The sequence below is a fragment of the Dasypus novemcinctus genome, chromosome 9 (assembly GCF_030445035.2).
Source record: "Dasypus novemcinctus isolate mDasNov1 chromosome 9, mDasNov1.1.hap2, whole genome shotgun sequence".
Lineage (NCBI taxonomy): Eukaryota > Metazoa > Chordata > Mammalia > Cingulata > Dasypodidae > Dasypus > Dasypus novemcinctus.
The window spans coordinates 81,486,307-81,512,338 of NC_080681.1; the positions used below are offsets into that span (position 1 = coordinate 81,486,307).

The window sequence follows — 26,032 nt, forward strand, 5'->3', positions numbered from 1 at the left end:
TCGTTGGACTTACCCAAGTCAGCTGACAGGTAGGTGAGGATAGACAACCACCATACCAAGGAACCAAGAGAATCTACAGCTGTGGGCACAAGAGTCCCATCCACCAGCTGTGTGGGACTGAAAACCCCCTCTCAACTGAGAGTTGGAGTGGGCATTCCCATCCCAGGGTCCTCAGGATGGAGGAATAAAATATGGATTAGAGTGGACTTACGGGTATTCTACTATAGAACTATTGACTCGAGCAATGGAAGAAATTATATCATTGATGTAGAGACAGTGGCCACGGGAGTTGCTTAAGGTAGGGAGAGGGAAAAAGAGGAGTGATACGGAGGCATTTTCGGGGCTTGGAGTTGTCCTGAATGATATTGCAGGGACAGATGCAGGACATTATATATCCTACCAAAACCCACTGAATGGAATGGATATGTAAACTATAATCCATGCTGTGTAGCAGTGCTCCAAAATGTATTCATCAAATGTAATGAATGTACTGCAGTAATGAAAGAAGGTATTGATGCGGGAGGAGTGGGGGGTGTGGGTAGTGGGGTATATGGGAACCTCGTATTTTTTAACATAACATTTTGTGATCTATGTATCTTTAAAATAAAAAAGTGAAAAGAGAAAGAAAAAAAGATACTTAATACCATTAGCCTTTAGGGAAATGGAAAACAAAACTATCATGTGATAACATTTCATACTTAGCTAATAAAAAAATGAATAGGCTCCCACTTGACAAAAATGGCAGTGTAAGATGCTCCAGGGTGTTGTTCCCATCCCTCATCCCACGAATTTTTTAACAAAGAACAAAAACTGGCAGAGGCACCTTCCTCAGCACTTCGGAAAACCATTAAAAGATTTCAGTAATTGGGCAAGTGCCAAACCAAGGAAACACAGTTTTAAGAACAACAGAAGCTCCTGGCCATCTTATACCCCCTCCATCATCCCTCCCTGGCATGGTGTGGACCCAGCCTGTGCTCTCATTGTGGGTCCCTGGCCTGCTTTGGAGGGAGAAAAGTAACCCCTTATAAGCATACTGGGGTACTTCTAAGTCCATGCCAGTCTATCATGAAACACTGAAGCAATAAACTCTTCTCTGGCTTGCCCTCTCAGAATTTGCTTTGAGACAGGAAGTTTGCAGATAGCTAGAGCAGAATAAGACACAATTAAGTCAAAGTGGCCTAAATCAAAGGATTATCTACTTTAAGGCAACAGGGATGGGGAGAAAGTCTATCTCATATGAAGTAGAGAGGGCGTTTAAATTCCTGTAAACAGAGAAATTACTATGGTCACAAGGAAGTTCATGTACAGGACAAGACATAGTTTCAGAAAGACCTAGAGAGGACCCTGTACTTAACATTCACCTTGGCATCATCTTCTTGACAGGAGGGCTAAACTCGAAAGGACAGTGCCAACCAACACAGAGCTAATTTGCAAAGATTGTGAAAGCTGTTTATTTTTGTTAGCTCTTGGTCCTCAAGGATATCTGACATATAACTAGCTGAATACAAACTTATGTACTAAATATCAGAATTAACACTTTCAAAATATGAAAATGCAAACTGTGTAACAAAATATTACAAGACAAAGAAACACGAAATGATGGTCTATTCAAAGGAACATGAAAAAAATCCAGAAACCATCAACAAAGACCAGACTTTGGATAAACCAGACAAAGACCTAAAAAGAATAATCCTCAATATGCTCAAGGAGATAAAGGAAAACAGCAAGAAAGAACTAAAGGATATCAGGAAAACAATGAATGAACAATATGAGAATATCAACAAAGACAGAAATTTTACAATGGAACCAAACAGAAATACTGGAGTTGAAGACCACAATAACAAATGAAAATTTCCCTAGAGAGTTTCAACAGCAGACTGGAACTGGCAGAAGAAAAAAACCAGTAAACTAGGACATGACAATTGAAATGATTCAGGCTAAGGAGCAGAAAGGAAAAAGAACAATGAAAAAATGTGAACAGGGCCTAAAAGGCCTATGGGACATGATACCAATATATTTATTATGGGAATCCTAAAAGGAGAAGAGGCAAAAGGAATATTTAAAGAAATAACAGCAGAAAACTTGCCCAATTTAATGAAGGCATGAAGTAGCCAAATGAAACCCAAACAGAACTGAATCACACCCAGACAAAACGGTCAAGGAAAGAATGCAGAGGACAAGGAGAGAGTTCTGAAAGCTGCAAGGGAAAAGTAACATGTTATATACAAGGGACTCCCAATAAGATTAGGTGTTAATTTCCCATCAGAAAGGATGCGGGCAAGAAGGCAGTGCAGTGCAATGAAATATTTAAAGTACTAGAAGAAAACAATCGCCAACCAATTATTTTATATCCAGCAAGTCTTTCAAAAATAAGGGAGAAAAAATAAGACATTCTTAGATAAACAAAAGCTGAGGGCGTTTGTCAACACTAGATAAGCAACGCTAAAGGGAATTCTTCGCTAAAGGGAATTCTTCACGTGGGATGAAAAGGGGGAGAAGATGCTGGATATATGTAGACTGTTTAATAAGGCCAAATGTAAGTATGTGGTAATGATGGGACTTGATCGTAACACATAATGAAGTAACAAACACTGTTGATTTGTGGATGTGATTGTGGCTGACAAGAGTAGTCTAGGAAGATTAACGTTAGTTGGAGGACAGAAGGAGGATAATATTGGAAATGTATAACAATGATTTTGGAAATAGATGAGTATTGTGGTTAATATAAACATAAACACAGGGTGTTAAAAATGTGGTGATAAATGGGGAAAATATAATGTAATTTATGTTATGGACTATAGTTAACCAACAACATTGTAATGTTTTTGTAGCAAAAGCAAAGTTGGTAAGATATTAATTGTAAAGGTGAAAAAAAGAACATGGGGTTTAGTTTTGTGAGATATGAATGTGATTAAGCATTTTTTCCCTCTTCGTTTTTTTTCCTTAATAATGGGAACTTGACTATGTCATTTAACTAATCTGTTCATCTCTGTGTATCTTTCTAAACACAAGAGAAACAAATGATTTAGCAGATGGAATTAGAGGAGATAAAAATACCTGAAAAAGAACTTTTTAGGAATAATGTTTCCATAACTTGTTGAGCTGCCTTTTTCTGTTCTTTTATTTTTATTTTATTTAACAAGTTAAAGTTGTTAATAAAATAACTAACTATGGGAAACGGACTTGGCCCAATGGTTAGGGTGTCCGTCTACCACATGGGAGGTCCACGGTTCAAACCCCGGGCCTCCTTGACCCGTGTGGAGCTGGCACATGCGCAGTGCTGATGCACGCAAGGAGTGCCCTGCCACGCAGGGGTGTCCCCCACGTAGGGGAGCCCCACGCGCAAGGAGTGCGCCCCATAAGGAGAACCACCCAGCACGAAAGAAAGTGCAGCCTGCCCAGGAATGGCGCCGCCCACACTTCCCGTGCCGCTGACAACAACAGAAGCGGACAAAGAAACAAGACACAGCAAATAGACACAGAGAACAGACAACCAGGGGAGGGGGGGAAATTAAATAAATAAATAAATAAATCTTTAAAAAATAATAATAAAATAACTAAATAAATAAATAAATGGAATTCTTTAGACTGAAAGGAAAGGAAACTAGACAGTGGATCAAATCGACAAAAGACTTCTGGTAAAGGTAAACAAAGGGTAATTTTTAAAATTTTTATTTTATTTATTTATCTTTCCATAGGGTAATTATAAATGCCAGTACTATTTTAGTATTTTCTGGCATGTAATTCCAATTTTACTTACAGGTTCTAAAAATATAAATGTATAAAAAGTAATGATAAATATATGGCTTCAGATAGACAATGTATGAAGATATAAAAAGATGGGAGAACAGAGGGGAATAGGAACAGTGTATGTGTATGCTACTGAAGTTAATCTGATAGGTTGATATTAAGTCAAATAATTGTTATAGACTTAGGTATGGTAATTAAACTCCATGACAACCACAAAGAGAAAATCTGAAAAATATATACAGAAAGAAATGAGAAGGGACTAAAAATGGTACAAAACAAAACAAAAAAAACCACACAAATATAAAAGTAGGCATTAAAGAAGAATTGAGAGGTCAAAAATAAACGTTTAAGACTTACAAAGACCAAACAGCAAAATGGCAGAAGTCCTGCATTATCAATAGTGACTTTAAATGTTTAAACTCTCCAGTCAAAACACAGACTGGCAGAATGGATAAAAAAGTATGACCCAATTATATACTGTTTACAAGAGACTCATTTTAACTTCAAAGACACTACAAAATAGAAAGTGAAAGTATGGGAAAAACTATACCATGCAAATAGTAACCAAAAGAGAGATGTAGCTATACTCTATCAAATAAAATAAGACTGTAAGTTGAACACTATTACAAGGGACAAATAAGGTCACTATATAAGAACACAAGGACAAAGAATCTATTCAACAAGAAGACATACATATCTAACTAATGGCAGAGGCCCAAAATACATGAAGCAAATATTGACAGATTTGAAGTGAGAAATAGATGGTTCTATTAGAAGACTTCAATATACCAATTTCAATAATGGCTAGAACATCTAAACTGAAGATGAAAAAGGAAATAGAACACTTGAACTACACTGCAAACCAACTAGCCCTAACAGACACATAAAGAACACTTCACCCAAAAGCAGCAGAATACACATTCTTCTCTAGAGCATATGGAATATTTTCCAGGACAGACCATATGTTAAGTCACAAAATAAGTCTCAATAAATTTTTAAATATTGAAAACATACTATATATCTTCTCCAATAACAAAGGAGAGAAGCTGGAAATCAATAACAGAAGGAATACTGGAAAATTCACTAATATATGAAAATTAAACAATGACTCAAACAACCAACTGGTCAAAGAAGAAATCACAAAGGAAATTAGGAAATATCTTGAGGTAACGGCAATTAATAAACATATACCACAACTTATGTGATGCAGTAAAGGCAGTGCTGAGAAGGAAATTTATAGCTCTAAATGCTTACCTTAAAAAAGAAAGATCTCAAATCAGTGACTGATTTGAGGATCTAGAAAAATGAGAGCAAATGAAACAAACAAAAAACAAGCAGAAGAAAGAAAATAAAAGATTAGTAAGGAAATAAAGAGAGAATGAAAAACAGAATCAACAAAACCAAAAGTTGGTTCTTAGAGAAGATCAATAAACTCAACAAAGCTTTAACCAGATAAAGAAAAAGTGAGGGGAGCAGGTGTAGCTCAGTGGTTGAGTGCCTATTTTGCATATATGAGGTCCCAGGTTCAATCCCCAGTTTCTCCTTAAAAAAAAAAAAAAAAAAAGGGAGAGAGAGACTACAAAAAACTAAAATCAGAAAATCAGAAATGAAAGGGAAGGGGAGCATTCCTACCGACCTTCCAGAAATAAAAAGGGTATAAGAGGATACAGTGAACAACTGCATGCCAACAAATTAGATAACCTGGGCGAAATGGGCAAATTCCCAAGACTACACAAATTACCAGTACTGAGCAAAGAAGAAATAGAAGATCTCAACAAACCTATAACAAGTAAAGAGACTCAATCAGTAATCAAAATACTAAAAAAGAAGAGATAGCTTCACAAGTTAACTTTATCAAATATTCTAAAAAGAATTATCACCAATCTGGCTCAAACTCTACCAAAAAATTAAACAGAAAACCCTCCCTAACTCATTCCATGAGACCATCACTCTCATTTCAAAGCCAGATAAAGATACCACAAAAAAGGAAAATTGCATTCTAACATCCCATATGCATACAGATGCGAAAATCCTCAATACTGGCAAACAAAATCCAACAATATATTAAAAGAATTATACATCATGATCAAGTATACTGGTTTTTATCCTAAGCCCTGCTACTCAGAAAACTCTTTTTCTTCCATAAGTATGAGTTAAATTGTTAAGCAAAAATTACAAGCAATTTTTAATTAGTTGGGTCAGTTATGAAAGTCTTACCCCCCTTAAATCCATTCAGCTTTATGAGACTTCAGAAAATTTTAATAATTTTAGACACAAATATATCTGGAGGATTGCATTCTTTACTTCTTCATTCCCATGTTTTCAGATCTCTTAGTTCCTGACTACATGCTAAGTAACAAGATTATTACTTACCTGGCCCCTGGGAGCATAATTCAGGTTGGCTATTTAATTAAAAGATAAGTCAATGTGCATTCATATTAAATTCAACTTGAACATTATTAATCAGTTAAAATAAAGAACTCAGAATTCTAAGACTTCAAAAACAACATACCACAACGCCAAACTCAATAGGTCAGGTAGATACCCCCAGACCAGAAAAAATATTTATTTCTTATCACTTTACTTTTTCAATTTCATGAAACAATCACTACTGCCATGACTTATATAGCTATGTATAAGTTAACTTTTCCTCAAATCTTCCTCTTAGATTTTTGCTTTTGCCAGTTCATTTTTAAGTGTACAATTCAGAGGTATTAATTACATTTACAATGTTGTACTATCATCACTACTATCCATTACCAAAACTTTCATCACCCAAAACTGAAATAGTCAATGTGGAAGAAAAAAACAGCAGAACTCTTTAAATTACAAAGGCCAAACACTGAAGCAAAGGATTCTGGGATGATGGTAGAAGAAATCAAACATAAAACATTACACTAACAGCAAAATGCAATAATTGATTTTCACATTCACTCAACAAATATTTGAGGGCCTGCTATGTGAAAAGCACAGTCCTCATAATTCATATCAGACTTAGATTATCTAGCAGATGAGATGTGACACTGTCATAAATATTGTCCTTAGATTATCTAGCAGATGAGATGTGACACTGTCATAAATATTGTCCTAAGAGTCCTAAAGGAATTCAGATTCAGCAATGACATATTGAGGGAGACCAGAAAAGGATTCATGACTTTTCAGGTGGATTTTGAATGCCAGAATTTATAATGGGAAAGACTAAGGGAAGGATGTTCTATGAAATGGGAATAGAATGATCAAAGACACAGAGGCAGGAAAGTAGAAGGCATATCTGGAATGTAACAGACCATTCAGTGTGACTGGAATATAGATTTTATTTTTTAAAGATTTATTTATTTATTTCTCTCCCCTTCCCCCATCCCAGTTGTCTGTTCGCTGCATGTTCTTCTTTGTCCGCTTCTGTTGTTGTCGTTGTCAGCAGCACGGGAATCTGTGTTTCTTTTTGCTGCATCATCTTGTTGTGTCAGCTCTCCGTGTGTGCAGCGCCATTCTTGGGCAGGCTTTCGCGCTGGGCAGCTCTCCTTATGGGGCACACCCCTTGCCTGTGGGGATCCCCTACGTGGGGGACACCCCTGCGTGGCAGGGCACTCCTTGCGCGCATCAGCACTGCGCATGGGTCAGCTCCACATGGGTCAAGGAGGCCCAGGGTTTGAACCGCGGACCTCCCATGTGGAAAACGGACGCCCTAACCACTGGGCCAAGTCCGCTTCCCAGAATATAGATTTTAAATGGGAGAAGTACAAGGATACAAAGCTGGAAAAGTATATAAGGGGCAAGATCATGACTTTGAATGCTAGGAAAGAGCTCTTAACATGGTTAGTCAAGAAGAAACATTAGGGAAGCGGACTTGGCCCAAAGGATAGGGTGTCCGCCTACCACATGGGAGGTCCGCAGTTCAAACCCCGGGCCTCCTTGACCCGTGTGGAGCTGGTCCATGTGCAGTGCTGATGCACGCAAGGAATGCCCTGCCACTCAGGGGTGTCCCCTGCTTAAGGGAGCCTAGCACGCAAGGAGTGCGTCCTGTAAGAAGAGTGCGCCCTGTTAAGGAGAGCCGCCCAGTGCGGAAAAAAAAGTGCAGCCTACCTAAGAATGGAAGCACGCATGGAGACCTGACACAACAAGATGATGCAACAAAAAGAAACACAGATTCCTGGTGCCACTGATAAGGATAGAAGTGGTCACAGAAGAACACACAGCGAATGGACACAGAGAGCAGACAACTGGGGGGGGGGGAGGAAAAAAAAAAAGAAATATTAATGGAGAAGAAAGGGATCTGATCTGGTAGGAGAGGAGACATCAATTAGGTTATCGCTATGAAAGGCAATAAGGGTCTCAATTATGATGGTCAAATAAGAGGGAGGAGGCATATTTGTGAGTCAACCATCAAATACTCACTAGGTATCTACAATGTTTAACATAGTATTCCACTCCACTGAGAAATTTTTAAGAGCTTAACACACCATTCTCATTTTTTCATGGAAACTGTGATATGGAGAAATAAAAAGTGTTAAAACACTGAGACTAACTTAACAAGGTAATATATGATTTTAGATAAATAGTACAAACAAGTACTATACCTGCAGGGAGGAATGAGGAGGAAAAAAATGGTCCAGGAAGGCTTTACTAAACAAGTTAGAGTTGATATACACCTCAACTTTTTCAAGGGGGGGGAAAAATTTCATGTGAAGGGAATTTTTAAAAATTCAGTAATTTGTTTAATAAGACCAAGATATGTGAAATACACTTTGAGGTAATTTCCACTAAATGGTAACAAAATGCTGAACAAAATTTTTTTAATTAAGTATTTTAATATATTCTAATTTCTAAAGGACAGGAGTTACTTTTAATGAGTTCTATAGGATAGACCTGGCCTTGTAAACATGTAAAACATCTTGATGAAAGCTTTATTCATTTATAATTTAAAATATCCAAAATATTATGTTTTGTTATTTGTGAAAGGAAATTCCTCAAAACACAGCACCATCTGGTAAACTCTCCTTTCTTTTTCGTATTCTGCATATAAGTGACAGAGCTAGAATTTGAACACAGTACCATCTGACTTCGAAACCAGAGCTATACTTGTACTGCTGCTATATTATCAATAACTAATTTTTTCCTTCTGATTTTAAAATCTCAAATTATTAATCACAAAGATGAATAAATCTCCAACTATATAACAATGCAAAACTGAAATACACCAATCTTCATTTATGTATGTATTTATGTATTTTGTAAATATATAGACAGAAATACTGTAAAGCAGGTTTTTGTTGTTTTTGTTCAATTTGCCATTCTGGAATTACCTACCATATGATAAACAGGGTACTTGCAAGAATGACAAAGTGGTACCTGAAGCTCTCTACATCTACCTCTTCCAAGCTGAGTTGCCCACCTGGGCCCCTGGCTTATCCTTCCCACTGCCCTTCTAAGAGTGCCATGCCTTTCATTTAAAAGAGATTTCCTCTGTATTGTTTTTAAAGATTCAGGAATGAGAGTTGGGTAGGAGTGTGCCAAAACCATATTCTTTGCTTTTACCTTCTAATTCAAGAACGGTCCTAGCCTCATCCTTCCCATTTCTTTAAGGATAAGGATTCAAGTACTTTCTCATAAAATAAACATTTTGTGGTAGAATACAAACAGGGTTAAAAAAATTTTTTTATTTTATCATTTTAAAGAAATTCCTATTTTTAATACTGAAATTTTTAGGACTGATTCAGTAACACTGAGAAAAAAATGGGTCTAGGAATATGCATAGTTCTTATATAAAGTATTCACCTGCATCAGCCTCCAATATATTTGTTCATTTAAAATAAATCCATTAATTCATTCATCCATTAATTATTGAATGCTTTGCATGTGCCAGGTACTGTTCTAGTTACTTGGGAAATACCAATTAAAAAAAGAAAGAAATCCCTTTCCTCAGGGACCTTACCATTTAGTGGAAGGAGACAGATAATAAGAAATAAATGTCATACATAAGTAAAGATAGTGTGTTAAAAAGTGAAAAATGCTATGGGGGGAGCAAAACAGGGTAAGGGGGAATTCCAGAGTATTTGGACAGGCTGCAATTTGAAATAGGGCTTTATTAAGAGGGTGACATTTGAGTAAAGACTTGAAGGAGGAAAGGGAGTCAGTCAAGGTACTTTTTTTTTTACCCTGGGGGAAGAGTACTCCAGGTACAGGGAACAAACAATCAGGACAAAGGTCCTGGAAAGTTCTAGGGAACAGAAAGGAGTACAGAGACGACAGAAGAAACCAGTAAGGACTGGCTTGGGGGTTCTATGGGACACTATAGGGAATATGGCTTTTTACAATGAATAAAATAGGGATCCACAAGAGGGTTTTGATGAGAGTTTCATGATCCATTTTATCCAAATCTGGCTGCTTTGTTGAGAACAGTCTATCGAGAGGCAGAATAAAAGCAGGAAGACCAATTAGGTGAAAGACAGGGACCCAAGAGAGAAACAGGCACTTCCTACATCCTACAAACTTTGACCATAATAGTGCAGAGCCTAATTTTCAGGAAAAAAAAAATTAACTTCAGTGAAACAAATCTGTCAGATCCTGCTAAAAGTAAATAATTGGAACTTAGAGACGTTTACTCTACAGAGTTCTTGGCATATATGTACATTGTGCAACATAAACAACACAAAGGACATTGTTTAATTACTCAGAAAAATACCATGTGCGTTCTTTTATAATCAGCTACCCCCTTTATGAAATTAAAAAAAAATCCCACTGCATCTAACAGTAATTCTTTTTTAAAAAGGAAAAAAAAAGCTTATAATCCTGTATCTCTGTTAATTATATACTATTTCTTAAGGGGGAAAAAAAAGTTACTAGGTTCACTAAAAATATCATAAATCATTTACTTTGGATCAGTGTTTCTTTGGATCAGTTCATCTAAATTAACTACTCCTAAGAAACCTTATTTCCTTTGCAGGGGGTGTGCATTTTTTCCTACAAAAGTTTCTGGTTTTTATGCTCTCATCTTTTAAAGTAATTTTTTCCTTCCAGTTGATACTAACTAACCTGCATATCAATATCCAGGTCATTCACTTCAGGAAAGGGCAACCACAAGAACTCCCAAGTAACAAGTTTCAAAAAAATGCTCATTATACCAAAATAGCCACATTATCATATAGTCCTCATGGTGAGGGCAAATACACACACTTCTCGTCAATTCTAAGAAATTATCCTTAAAACTACATTTATAAGAGAAAGAGAGCAATAAGTCAAAGATATTAAATTTGCTTGGAAATGGGCTAGGGAACACGGAAGGGGAATCTGAAATAAAAATTCACATCTCTAAAAAAATTTGTTCATGAAATTGAAATAAACACATTGTACAGTATATATAGGGGGCAAAGAATGAAATATTAACAATTCACTTACTTCATTGAAAGATATTTGGAAAGACAGATTTGGCTTGCATTTGTAAGAGACTTGTGATCATTCTTTGGGGGAAATGGATGTATAACTATAGAACACAAAATACCAAATTCATACCCATTAATTCATTCAAAACTTAAATGCTTCTTATATGCCAGAAATTATGTGAAATATTAGAGATACAGTCCTTTTTCTCAAGGGTTTATATTCTTCTTTTATGCTACAGATAGTGAGTACCAACTGTGTGCCAAATGCTGGGGATACAGCAGCACACAGAAGACACAGAGTCCCTACCTACATGCAGCTTATACTGGGGACAAGGTAAGCCTCTAGGATGAGATACATCTAATTAAAGATATTCACTAAGGCCTTATAGGTGCTGCTTACAGAGTGTAAAAGGGTGTATAGGGCCACATAAGAAGGAGTGATGGTTTCAAGGCTGGAGGAAGGGGAGTATCAGGAAAGGCTTCAGGTATAAGGTGACACGAGAGCAGAGTCCTCCACAAGGATTCGATGTTCACCTGACAGACCTCAGAGGAAGTGCTCAAGCAGGAGTATATGAAGCAAAAGCAGAGAGATGTGACCAGACTCTGTGTATTTGGTAGGCCTGGAATACAGAATGTGAGGTAAGTCATGGAGGATTCTGTATGCCACAATAAGAATGGATTTCATCTGTATATATGAAAAGTCACTGAAGGGTTTATTCAGAAAACCAGCATATGTGATCAAGTTTTTCTTGTGTGGTTTACAAAGGAATGAGAAAGGAGTAACACTAGATAATGATGTCACCACATGAAACAAAGGAGACTGCCTAGTTAGAAAAACTAGACACTCTTCAGGAAAAAACTGAAAACGACAAGCTACTTAACTATCCAAGTCTTTCAGGAAAAACAATTGCTATTCGGTATTTAAAATTGGAAAGGTACAGGAATAGGTGGATAAAAGATATATATATATATACACATGCACACAATGCATTATAACGTCTGCATATTCCGATCTTCTCAAGAGGTTTTCGTTCTTTTTTATTATTAGTACGTTAAACCCACCGGGGGCTGCTGGTTGCTGGACCTATTTAGAAGAAAATCTGATACAAAGGAACCACAGCTAAGAGAAGGTATTTCCCAAATCAGGTTTAAAGGTCTCCAAAGTTCAAGACAACCAAGTTTTATTAAGTAAGCACATTTTGAAAGGTGTGTCACGGGGTGAAGCTATACTGAGGAGGGGCTAAAAAATAATACATACATTCATATAAATAAATAACTGCTGAGGTTGCTGGGACAAAAATCACCACTTGGAGATCCTCTCCCAAAGAGAGGAAGAAATGAACACCTACCAGATCCAACTACCAGAGACTCGGGGAAGGCGGGCCTGGGGGAGGGGTGGGGTGGAGGGGGGAGGGGAGGGAGAGGTGAAGAAGAAAATACGTTTGGAGTGGGGTGGGGGCAACTACCTATCCAGAACCGATGATCCAGCTTGGCGCTGCAATGAGGAAATCATTCCTAAACCTCACAGCTCAGACTCCACGATTTAGACATAAAAGCAGGAAAATAATGGCACTCCCAAACTTCATAAGCGAACTAGGAGACTGGCCAGAGGGATCTGATCACATTCGGATCGCGGAACGCAAGGACAGAGAATACCATCTCCACACGGTGCCCGAGGGGAGGTGAAAGACCACCCCTTTTCTGGGAGCGGGGGGCAATAACCCTCAGACCCAGCCCCTAAGAGGGCCAAGTTCCCCCAGCCCAGGCCTTGTCAGGGCCAGGGGCAGGGACGGCCCTAAGCCCCCCAGTTTCGACCACGGCTGCCTCGGCCCTCCGTTCCCCCCTCCCCAACACACACCCTCCCCTACCTGATATGGCGGCGGCGGCTCCTGATCCGGCTCCGTCCCCTCGCCAAAGCTAGCCCGGTCAGACTGAGACTCATGAAGGAGGGAGATGTCATCCGAGGTGGGGGATTTGAGGCAGTTCCCCATCTTCCGGGGCTGGGGTGTGTGATCTAGGAGAGGAAGAAAGGAGTGGCGGGGTCGTTCGCACGTTCCGCGGTCAGCTTCGATCGTCGAGGTGGGGTCTGGCGGCAGGCCGGGGCTCAGGCGGCGGTGACTCCCCCGCCCCCCGGCGCCGCCGAGGGGCCGCTCATGCCAGCCCCCGACAGTGGGGGCTCAAGCCTGGGCCGCGGGCTCCAACAGGGTCGCGGCGGTTGCCTCCCGCAAGGCGGTGATGGGGGGGGGGGGGCGGGGAGACGAAGCACTTCCCCACCCCGCCCCCCCGCGGGGCGGCGGCGGCCACGGAGCTGCTGGGCCTAATCCAGGTCAGGAGGGGGGGGGCGCGGCCGTCGCGGCTGCCTCAGCTGCTGTCTCAGCTGCTGCCCCCGCCGACGCCGGAGCCGGGGCCACGGGCCTCATCCTATTCCGCCTCAGCGCGGCAGCGGCGGCCAGGACGAGGCCGGCTTCGGCCGTGCGTCATCCCGCCGTGCGTGCCCTGATCCCGCCCTAGGCGCCGGGAGGCCTGGGAGGCTCTGACTGCGCGTCTCAACCCGTCCCCCGCCCCCACCCGTCAGCAGCTGTTCCTGGGGCTGCGTCAGTTTCTACTTGATCTCTCTGACAGTTTGGCTCTATACCTGACTCTGAAACCTCTCTCCAGGCTCCGGCCCTCCTCTCATCCACTGCTCCGTCTCCGCCTAAGTCTCAGCTCTTACCTGTGCTCTGTTCTGTCTTATCACCATCCTTCACTGCCAAGTGATCTATTTATAAACAAATATCTGAATGGATAAATGTTAAATGGCTTCCCTTTTATTCCTTCAGAATAAAGTCCGAGCTTATTAATGAACCCTCCCTACCTCTCCAATCACTTCCTTATCCTCCAACATCACAGCTAGAGATTCTTCTTCCAGTTGTCTATCTCAATTGTTCCATTTCTTTTCCATTCACCCCACCGTAGTACAAACCACCATCATCTCTTGCCCAGACTATTGCAGTAGACTCCCAGCTATTCTTCCTGCATCAACCATTGTTCTCATCCAACCCATTATTTGCAAAACAGAATTACTTTAAAAAAAAAAATGCAGATCTGATCATGTCATCCGCATGTTTAAAAGCCATCAATAACCTCGAATACTATTGTAAGTTATGGTTTCCAAGTTGTTTAGCTCTCCAAACTCATTAGTAGCATTGTGTACCACCCCCACCACCCAATCCTAAACTCCAGGCTATCTAATGTACTTTTGGGTACCTCAAAGACTGTTAATTCTGATTGGGGCTTTGCCCATATTGTTTCTCTGACAAAAACCCACTTTCCCCATTCCTAACCCTCTCTCTCCCACCAGGCTAACCATATTTTCCCACTTCTCCTTCTTGGACTCAACTTCATTTCCCCTGGGAAGCCTCTTCTGCTTTAGCTACCTCCTCTGTGCTCTCACACAGCCCTTGAGCTTTTCTGTGTCATACCCTGATTAAGCTGAATCATCCATCCCTCTTGCATGGGAGAATTGGCACATTGCCTAAGGTACAGTAGGCTCTCTCCTTTGTTGAATGAACAAACAACTCATGAAGCAACATATGCAAAGGAAGGAAACAAGAAAGATGAGAGTCACCCTGATAGCACTAGAAAAACTGATTTACCAGATCTGGCTTGTTCCTGATCCTGAGGAGCCCAGAGTCCACTTGTGAATACAAATAAATAGATGTGTCCCTCCCACCCCCAAGCATCCTCTAGAGCAGGGGTTCTTAAACTTTTTTGTTCCATGAACCTCTTTGCCAGTCAAATGAAAACCAGGGACCCCTTACTAAGTTCACACTTACTGTGTTTTATTTAATAAATATATCACACCCACACCAACATGTCCCCATAAGAATATTTTTTTTTTAATTTAAATTCAAGCTCCTAGACCCTGCTGTAGAAGACCCAGAGGAGATTGATTAGTACATTTGGATGGGAATCAGAAAGGATTCTTGGAGGTAGGACTATATGGGCTTGGGCACTGTACCTTTGGAGTCCCTATTCTACAAAGTCATTATTTTATTGAAATGCACTTATATCCCATAAAAAAAAAAATAAACCTTTTGCTGTAAATTTTTTGAAAAGACTTCACTGGAGTTAAGTCCACAGGGCAATGGCCTTGTCTTGTTGGCTACCAAATCCTCAGCATCTAAAATAGAGCCTGGCACACTGTAGGATCTGTATAAATATTTGTTGGATGTATGGATGACAACTACACAGTAACACAAAAATTTCTTTGGAATTTTTTTTTTAATTTTTAAAAAAAGATTTCTTTCTTTCTTTCCCCTTCCCCCCTGTTGTCTGCTCTCTGTGCCCATTCACTGTATGTTATTCTGTGTCTGCATTCTTGTCAGCAGCACCCAGAAACTGTGTTGCTTTTTTGTTGTTGTTGCATAATCTTGCTGCCTCAGATCTCCGTGGGTGTGGCACCACTCCTGGATGGGCTGTGCTTTTATCATTTTATCATTGGGGCGGCTCTCCTCACAGGGCGCACTCCTTGCACATGGGCACCCCTATGCGGTGGACACCCATGCGTGGCACGGCACTTCTGGGGTGTGGCAGCACTGCGCATGGGCCAGCTCACCTCACGGGTCAGGAGGCCCTGACTTTTGAACCTTGGACCCTCCATTTGATAGGCGGACGCTCTATCAGTTGAGCCACAACCACTTCCCTCTTTGGATCTTATACTTAGTAAAACATACAGAAATAAAATGAACCATGCTTTCTCATTACCACATTGAAAAAAATGACATAAACATGTTGACAGAAATTGGAATTTAGGAACTTAGAAACAGTGGTCACCAAAGTAATGTAGAAAAATGAAAGTTGTTTATTTGGGAGGGGTAGGATTGTGGGTAATATTCTCTCTGTGTGTGTCTCTATTTCCAGTTATTGTTTCAAAATGGTAGATTTTAAAAAAATATCAGGTGAAGGTATAGATAGAATATTAAGCTTGCCAAGCTTACTTCTGACAAATGGAGTGCTGTATTCCAGGTTAGAAGGGACAGTCCTTGAAGTTTTCAGAGGGAAAAATAAGCACAGAGAAGCAGTTTGACCAGTAAGTCACAATCATATCAGAAATATCAGAATCAGTGGATGTGGGGAGAAACAAATGGAAAATAGCCTCTCTGGCCTGTGCCTAGGCTCTGTTCTGAATTTGATAATGGCATACCAATAATCAGGCAAGGCCAGAGAAGAGAGGTGCACAGTTCATACATTTCACAAAGGCATCCAATCCAGGAGATGAGTGACAGCTGAAATTCAGACCTTATTCTGCTCTCCAAGCCATTGAAACCTGGCGTGGGCTGTATCTACCCAGAGGATGTGTCTTTTTCTAATTTTCATGAAGGCGTAGTAGAGGATATCAGGGGCCTACTACACGTAATAGAATGGGCCACTGACAGTGTTTAGGAGTCTGACACCATGTGAAATAACCTTTTATTCAACTTCAATCTCTATGCCATCAAGTACTAGGGTCAGGCTCAATGTATACTTTGCAAAGAACCGTATAAACAAGCATGATTAATATTTATCACATACAGTCTATTTCCCGGACCTGTGCATATGTTGAAAGACAGCAGTTTATATGCCAAATGTAAATATAGAACACTAAATGACCTTATATTTCTCTAATTCTACTGCTATGATTTTTGACGGAATGGGAGGGGGGAATGAGTTGCAATGGGAACATAGAAATGAATGCTTTGGAGTCACGACTCTTAGAATTATCAATAGGAAAAAATTATATAAAAATGAAATCTCAAATCACTTTCTTCCTATGTTTCTCTAACCTTCTCAAGAAAAAACTTAAAATAATTTTTGAGCAGTTCATACTTCTCATACCTTCTACACCAACCACATGAACTTCTCACTCTTTCCCAAACAAACCATGCTCTTTTACCCCTTTTCTCTTTCACCCTTTCTCTTCTCCTTTCAGCAAATTTTATTCATCCTTTTAAGACTCATAAGTGTCAATTATTTGGGAAGCCCTCTCTGATGGCCCCATTTCCCCACTGTCACTATTTTCTCCCGCTTCTGTCATTCTCCAGTGTTTGGCACACCTTTCTATTGGCACTTAGCTTGTATTAGTCAGCCAAAGGAGTGCTGATGCAAAGTACCAGAAGTCTGTTGGCTTTTATAAAGGGTATTTATTTGGGGGTAAAGCTTACAGTACAAGGCCCTAAAGAGTCCAGTTCAAGGCTTCTTTCTCATCAAAGTCTGTTGCCACGTGTTGAAGCAAGATGGCAGGTGATCTCTGCCTGGTTTCTCCTTCCTTCTTCCTCTTAAGGCCCCATAGGCCCAGCTTCTTCTGATCTCAGCTGTAGGCTGGCATAGGGCTTGTCTCTCTTCCCAGGGCTTTAGGTGTCTGAGCCTTTTTCTTTCTTTCACGTGGCAGGACTGAAATGACCAAGGTCTCTCTTCTTCCATGTCTATGGAGCTCTCTCTTCCCATATCTTCTTCTGTGAGTGTCCATTTATATCAGCCCACCAAGGGGCAGGGACTCAACCAGAGTCATCCTCTACTTTCATGGTTGAATCAAAGCCTTAATCTCAACATTATTTAATCAAAGACATCCTAGCTAAATCTAATACAATTAACAGGTATCACACCCAGAGGAGTAGATTAGTTTACAAACATATTATCTCTTTTGAGGATTCATAAATAATCTCAAACTGCTACATAGCTTTATTGGTGACCATATCTGCTGACACCATTAGACAGTACACAATGCCATGGTAGAGTTTACACCTTTCTCCTATCTTGTACCTAGAAGACAGAGGTATTCTAGAAATGCTTGTTGAATTCATGAGTGAATGAATGAATGAATGCTATTATGGTACACATATGCATCTGAAGACAGAAGATCTGGCTTTATTTTTAACATTCTTTTTTAAAAAATATATTTTTTCCTTCCCCTCCCCCACCCCTGACCCCGCCCTGCTGTTTTTGCTGTCTGTGTCCATTTGCTCTGTGATCTTCTGGATCTGTTTCTCTTTTTTGTCTTCTCTTCTCATTTTTCTCTGCTGGGATTCAATCCTGGGAACCTCTGACGTGGAGAGAGGTTCCCTGTCATTTGTACCATCTCAGTTCCTGGTCTCTGTTGCGCTTCACCTTGACTCTCCCCTTCATCTCTCTTTTGTTGCATTATCATCTTGCTGCCTAACCACACGGGCACTGGCTTGCCGTGCAGGCACGCCCTCTCTTCTTTTTCACCAGGAGGACCCAGGGATTGAACCCAGTTCCTCCCATTTGTTAGGCGGAAGCCCTATCACCTGAGCCACATCCGCTTCTCTTAACATTCTTTATGTCAGATAAATATGACCACAAATTCTTTGATGTTCCTCCTAGTAAGAGATGGTGTTTATGTCCCCTACCCTTGAATCTGAGCAGATTCTGTGACTGCTTTAACTAATAAAATATGGCAGAAATGACACTGTGCCAGTTCCCAAACCAAGACTTAAGAGCCTGGGAACTTCCACTTTCTATCTCTTGGAAAACTGCCTCTTGGATTCCTGCAGTGTCATGCAGGAACTCTGACATCCCTTCTCGAGAAACCTCTTGGACAGGTTTTGAGACTACATGAACAGGGAGAAGGGACGTCTCAGCTGACCCTTCTAGCTGTCCTTATTAATGTGTCAGGCATGCGAGTAAATTGTCTTGGATCCTCCAGATCAGCCCAGCTGTGAGCTAAATACCATCAAGTGACACCAGTCAACTCCATGTAGAGCAGTACAATCAGTTATCCAAGTCTTACCCTGAATCCTGACTCACAAATTTGAGAGATATAATGATCTTTTTTTAAAAGACAATTAAGTTTTGGGATAGTTTGCTACATAGCATGAGATAACAAGAATAGAATTCCATACCTGGAAGTAAGACTCTGCTATAACAACCTGAAACATGTGATATTGGCTTTGGAACAAAGCAGTGGGTGGAGAATTGAAGGGCCTTGAGGAGTCTGCTAGTGAAAGCTGAAAGGGGAGGACCTGGAGGAGATGGTTGGTGAAGACTTGGACAGTTAAGAAAGTGTTATTAGAAGATTGTGGTAGCATGGAAAATAGAAAGGTACCTAATGAACTTGTAAATCTGGCTAGGGAGATTTCCAGGCAGAGAGTACGAAGGGTCAAGTAGCTTTTTCTAGCTGCCTATGATAAAATATGAGGAGAGAGAGCCAAACTAAAGAAGGGTCCAGAATAGTATTTCCAGCCAGCATGAGGATCTCGAAGGGAGAAATGGTCTCAGGAAAAAAATCAAATCAGGGTGTTACCAGTAAAATGAAGTCACAGGGTAAAGACAAGTAAAGGGTGCAAATGTAAAACCTTTTGTTAAGACCTCAGAAAGTTTTAAGGCACTGTCTCATAGGACCTTGCTAAATTCTCTCCTAGTCTCCTAATGCTCTGCCATATGGACCCTCTCTGTTAAACAGTAGGATTTCTAAGACTCTTAAGCGTGTTGTCCCACAGCAGCCTCACAGGGGCCCCAGTGAAGAGAAAGGCTATCTCAGAGTGATTTGTTGATATGTTTCCTGGCTAATGGAGTGTAGTGTAGTTTGATACACAGAAGCTCCCCCACTCCCCACCAAATTGGAAAGGATTACATTATCTTGGTGTGAAAGTGACAGAGCCAGTAGAAAGTTAAAATTGGGGCTTTGGACCCCCAAACTACTATGAACAAAAAGCAGACTGGAAAAAACTATTCAGCTGCGAAATGGGGTCTTTCTTCTGGAAAAGGAAGGATGACTCCAAGGGCAGATCAAAAAGACTCAGAGAATCACTCCCAGGGAGCAGAATTAGGCCTTAATTAAGGAACTGGCAACACGTGCTAGGCTGGATTTCAGATCAGTGACTACAGTGTGCTTCCAGGAGTTATCTTATGCACGTCTCACCATTGTAGTTTGGTGTATGAGAGACAGATAACGTATCTCCTTAGTACACTGGTTTTCAGATTGAAAGGAACAGTAAGAAGCTGGACCCTAGATCTGCACCCAACAAGCCTCATTCACACCTGGAATTTATTCAGGTGATAAGGTTCTGGACCTTGGTTCTGAGTCTGATGGTGTAATGGACTGAGTTATTTGAAATAAGTTCTTTGCGGAGCTGAGTGCATTTTGCGTGTAGGAGGAATAGAAATAATTTGTGGCCTGAGGGCAGACTGTGATATATTTAAGATGGCGGTAAATTCTTTTGCACTCCTCCTTTGACAAGTGGGGTCTGTTTTCTCTTCCCTAGTCTAGGAATCTGTGATTGCTTTGTGCCAGTTTCTGAGGAGGAACAGGGACCAATGAATATATGGACTAGGGCTGATTTTCATAGTTAATATCTATATCCCATATATTTTGAAGGATGATTAAATGCTGACTGCTGACTGTTTTTTTGCATTGAGAGGCTTGGATAAAAACTTATATTCATAATTTGGAAAGTCTAACTCTGCAAATCAGACACACTGAAAGTACCTTTATATTAACAATGAGGCCATTAGATACACACACCAGCGAGTTTGAATGCTCTCATTTTCCCAGCCTTCCCATTTGCGACTCTGTGTTAACTATAACTGTTTGCAGTATTGCTACCTCAAAGCCAAAACCCCTGCTGCATTTTTAAAAATCTTTTTAAAAAGTTCTCTTTACTTCTTTTTTTTTTTTTTTAGATTTATTTATTTATTTATTTCTCTCCCCTTCCCCCCCCCCGACCCTGGTTGTCTGTTCTCTGTGTCTATTTACAGCGTCTTCTTTGTCCACTTCTGCTGTCAGCAGCACGGGAATCCGTGTTTCTTTTTGTTGCATCATCTTTTGTGTCAGCTCTCCGCGTGTGCAGCACCATTCCTGGGCAGGCTGCACTTTCTTTCGCATTGGGCTGCTCTCCTTATGGGGCACACTCCTTGCACTTGGGGCTCCCCTATGTGGGGGACACCCCTGCATGGCAGGGCACTCCTTGCACAAATCAGCACTGCGCATGGGCCAGCTCCACACGGGTCAAGGAGGCCCAGGGTTTGAACCGCGGACCTCCTATGTGGTAGACGGACGCCCTAAACACTGGGCCAAGTCTGCCGCCCACCCTGCTGCATTTTAAGAACAGACACATCTTTGAAATTTTAAAATGTCCACAGGAGGCCATAAAACTTGGCCTGGCCCAAATAAAACTCAACAAAGGATGAGACAAATTCTGCATCCCACGCAGTCTGCCTTCTTGTCTTACCAAACTTGATGAAGGAAACAAGTCCATTTGCCTGGAAAGCTCTCCCCTCAACCCCAGCTTGGGACTCAGTGCAGCTTTCCTTGACCACCTTTCCCAAGGCAAAGCCACACATGCCCTCCTTTCTGCTCCCACAGTGCCCCAGATATTTCTCTATTATAACACTTATATTGTTTAATAATTACTTTATTACTTACATTTCCCACCAGAGCTATTTGAGGGTAAAGATTTACTTTTGCTCATTCATATATCTCCACTGCTGGGGGAGATATCCAACACATACATAAATATTTGCTGGGTAATATGCAATCAGCACATAAACATGGTAAAAATATTCAGTTAGAGAAATTAAAATGAAATGATATAACATTTTGAAGCTTTATTTTAAAGTTTTAAAAAAATGAGTCAAAACAATACAATCACATGGTTAAAAAAGTTAAACAATGCTATAAGGCTTACAGTGAGAAACTGATTCCCCAGCCCCACCTATCCTTACCACTAACCCCCTCCCCAAACTCTTTTACTTATTTTCTTGGCATTTACTTCTATTAAAAACATGATGTGCCATAATAAGAATAAACAAACATGCAACAACAACAACCAAAAAAAGCACAACGTGCTGATGAGCGGTGTAGCTCAGTGGTTGAGCATGTGCTTTCATGTACAGGGTCTTGGGTTCAATTTCTGGTACCTCCCAAAAAACAAAATAAAATTCAGTGTGCTTCTACTTGTATTTTTTTATTTATCTATTTTTAGACATTACATATTGAATTCCTATTATGATGGATAAGGATTTGGCCCTCTTCCATCATTCAAGCCCTTATATCCCCTTCCTAATGTGGTTAAAATATGATTTTTGACTAAATAAAAATTCTGTTTGACTTGTTATAATGATTTTTTCCTGCTAAGCTATGCACTGTCCTATAATTTTATTTCCTTTTGTGTGCATATTTTTCTTACTGGAGATAAATTTTTTTTTTTCATTTGCTTAGTTCTCTATGTCAATATTTTCTGTGTAATCAAATATATCAGATAATTTACGTTTCATTTATTTTCCCAAAGATATAACTTCTGGAGCTCTCCATTCTCCTGTTTCAATTTTTATACCTGCTATCATTATTGGAGTCCCTTTTATCAACATACTGGGGATTCCCTTTGCCTTTCTACTGTGTTACATCTCCTATTTTATGAATTCAATGTCTTTCTCTTTTTTGGTTTACTCCATTTTGTTGGCATACATCTGTAAGAGCGTTTCAAAAAAGAGATGAGGGAAGCAATTTTTTGGAGACCTTGTAAGTCTCAATATGTCTAAATTTTACTTCACACTTGATTGACAGTTCTCTGGATATTGAATTTTAGGTTGGAAATATTTGTATTCCAGTTTCTAGGGCTTACTGTTGTGAAGTTTAATGTTGATTCCTCTGTAACCTCTGTATGATAATATTATTTTCCCCTAGAATCTTAAAAATACTTTCTCTTCTGGTGTTCTGAAATATCTTACTAATGCACCTTGACATGGATTTATTTTAATTTTTATTCATTGTGCTGAACCCTCGATGGGCATTTCAAACTGGAAATATGTAGCTTTCAGCTTTGGTACATTTTTCTTTTTTTATGTATATTTATATTTTATATAAATGGAATCATACAATATGTTGTACTTTATTTCTGCTTTCTTTCATGGAGTATAAAGGGTTTTCTTTTGCCTGATATTATCGTCTGATAACATTAACATATATAACATTTGTTCAGTTTCAAAGAAAAACAGTCTTAAATATGCAATATTACCCATATTCATATTTCAAATGAGGCTTTACTATGCTATACAGTTCCATGTTACATTTTTTTAGCTTTCTTTTAGTAATATACATGACCTTAGACTTTCCCTTTCAACCACTGCCATAACCTTATAATAGTACTGTTAGTTACAAATATTATGTTGTGCTTTCACCTTTTCTGTTTTCAAAGATTCTGCACAAGCTTTCCATTCTCTAACCTTATCCTAATTTTCTGGTTAGAGAATATAACTCCATGAGTTTACACAGTATAGTTAGTTCATAATAGTGCAATCATACAGTATTTGTCCAATTGTGTCTGGCTTGCTTCACTCAGCATAATGTCCACCACCTTTATCCATGTTGTCATATGCTTCATGACTTCATTTTTTCCTATAGCTGCATAACATTCTATTGTGTGTATATACCACAGTTTATTTATCCATTCATTGGTTGATAGACACCTGGGTTATTTCCATCTTTTGGCAAATGTGAATCACACTGCTATGAACATTGGTGTGCAGATGTCTATTTGTGTCACTGCTCTCAGTTTTTTTGGGTATATACCCAGTAGTGGTATTGCCAGGTCATGTGGCAGATCTATATTCAACTTCCTTAGGAACTGCCAAATAGTCCTCCACAGTGGCTGTACCATTCTACATTCCCACCAACAGTGAATAAGTGTTCTTATCTTTCCACATCCTCCCCAGTACTTGTAGTTTTCTGTCTTTTTAATAGTGGCCATTCTAATAGGTGTGTAAAGATATCTTATTGTAGTTTTGATTTGCATTTCCCTAATTGCTAGTGATGTTGAATATTTTTTCATGTGTTTTTTTTCCATTTGTATTTTTTCTTTGGACAAATGTCTATTCCAGTCTTTCACCCATTTTTAAAAAAAAGATTTATTTTCTTTATTTCTCCTCCCCCTCATTGTTTTGCATTCACTGTCTGCTCTCTGTGTTCATTCATTGTGTGCTCATCTTCTTTTTAGGAGACACCAGGAACTGAACCTGGGACCTCCTATGTGGAAGGGAGGTGCCTGTTGGCTTGAGCCACCTCCACTTACCACTTGCTGTATTTCTCATTGTGCTTCCTTGTTGTGTCTCTTCATAGTGTCATCTTCTTGCATCATCTTGCTGTGTCAGTTTGCTGCACCAGCCAGTTGTGTCAGCTCACTGTCTTGCTTGTCTTCTTTAGGAGGCACTGGGAACTGAACTGGGGACCTCCCATGTGGTAGGCAGGCACCCAACTGCTTGAGCCACAACTGCTTCCTCTTTTGCCCATTTTTAAATTGGGTTGTTTTCTTTTTTGTTGTTGAGTTGTAACATCCATATATCATGAATATTAAACACTTATTGGATATATGATTTCCAAATATTTTCTCCCATTGAGTTTGCTGCATTTTCACCCTTTTGACAAAGTCCTGTTAGGTGCAAAAGTGTTTAATTTTGAGGAAGTCCATTTATCTCTTTTTCCTTGTGTTACTCATGTTTTGCATGTAGGATACAAGAAAGTACCACCTACCTCAAGATCTTTAAGATGTTTCCCTCCATTTTTTTCTTGTAGTTTTATGGTCCTGGCTTTTATATTTAGGTCTTTGATCCATTTTGAGTTGATTCTTGTGTAGGGAGTGAGATAAGGTTCCTCTTTCATTCTTTTGGCTATGGATATTTTGTTCTTCCAGCACCACTGTTGAAGAGAGTGTTCTGTCCCATTAACACGGACTTGGTAGGTTTGCCAAAAACCAGTTGGTCATAGAGGTGAGGGTTTATTTCTGGATTCTAATTATACCACTGATCTATGTGTCTATCTTTATGCCAATACCATGCTGTTTTGACCACTGAGGTTTTTTAATAAGTTTCCAGGTCAGGCAGTGAAAGTACTCCCATATCACCCCATTTTTTAGAATGCTTGTTGTTACTCAGGTGCACTTTCCCTTCCAAATACATTTGGTAATTGCCTTTTCTGTTTCTATGAAGTAGGCTGTTGGGAGTTTTGATTGGTATTGCATTGAATTTATAAATCAGTTTGGGTAGGATTGACATCTTCATGATATTTAGTATTCCAATCCATGAACATGGAATGTGTTTCCATATTTAGGTCTTCTTTGATTTCTTTTAGCATTGTTTTGTAGTTTTCTGAATATAGTCCTGTAATTCTTTGGTTAAATTGATTCCTAGATATTTGAGACTTTTTTTTTTTTGCTATGGAATTTTTTTGCTATGGAATTTTTCCCCCTAATTTCCACCTCAGATTGTTGAATACTAGTGTAGAGAAACATTACTGATTTTTGCATTTTGATTTTGTATCCTCCTATTTATCTGAACTTGTTTATTAGCTCAAGTAGCTTTGTCATAGACATTTCAGAATTTTCTAGATACAGGGTCATGCTATCTGCAAATAGTGAGAGTTTTACTTCCCTGTTTCCAATTTGGATGCTTTTTCCCCCCTTGTCTAATTATTCTAGCTAGAACTTCTAGCACAACATTGAATAACAATGGTGACAGTGGACATTCTTGTCTTGTTCCTGATATTAGAGGGAATGCTTATAACCTTTCCCCATTGAGTACTATGTTGGATATGGGTTTTTCATATAGTCCTTTTATTATATTGAGAAATTTTCCTTAATTCCTGTTTTTGAAGTGTTTTTAATCAAGAAAGGATGCTGGATTTTGTCAAATAACTTTTCTGCATTGATTGAGATGATCATGTGGTTTTTATCCCTTGAATTTGTTAATGTTTTGTTATATTAATTGATTTTCTTGTGTTGAACCGTCCTTGTATACCAGGAATAAATTCCATTTGGCCGTGGTGAATAATTCTTTTGATAAGCTGTTGGATTCTACTTGCAAGTATTTTGTTGAGAGTGTTTGTATCTGTGTTCATTAGAGAGATTGGTCTGGATTTTCTTTTTTGTAGTATC

The 26,032-nt window shown here is 39.5% G+C and overlaps 1 protein-coding gene across 1 annotated transcript in view; it reads right to left on the reverse strand.

Annotated features, from left to right (window-relative positions):
- RNF11 (ring finger protein 11) overlaps window positions 1-13,621 on the reverse strand; it is a 52,559-nt gene extending 38,938 nt beyond the window's left edge. Inside the window, exon 1 of the mRNA XM_004476518.5 lies at window positions 12,998-13,621. Coding sequence (XP_004476575.2) covers window positions 12,998-13,120 — 123 coding nt within the window. The 5' untranslated portion in view covers window positions 13,121-13,621. The remainder of the gene's footprint in view (window positions 1-12,997) is intronic.
- Between the last annotated feature and the right edge of the window lie 12,411 nt (window positions 13,622-26,032).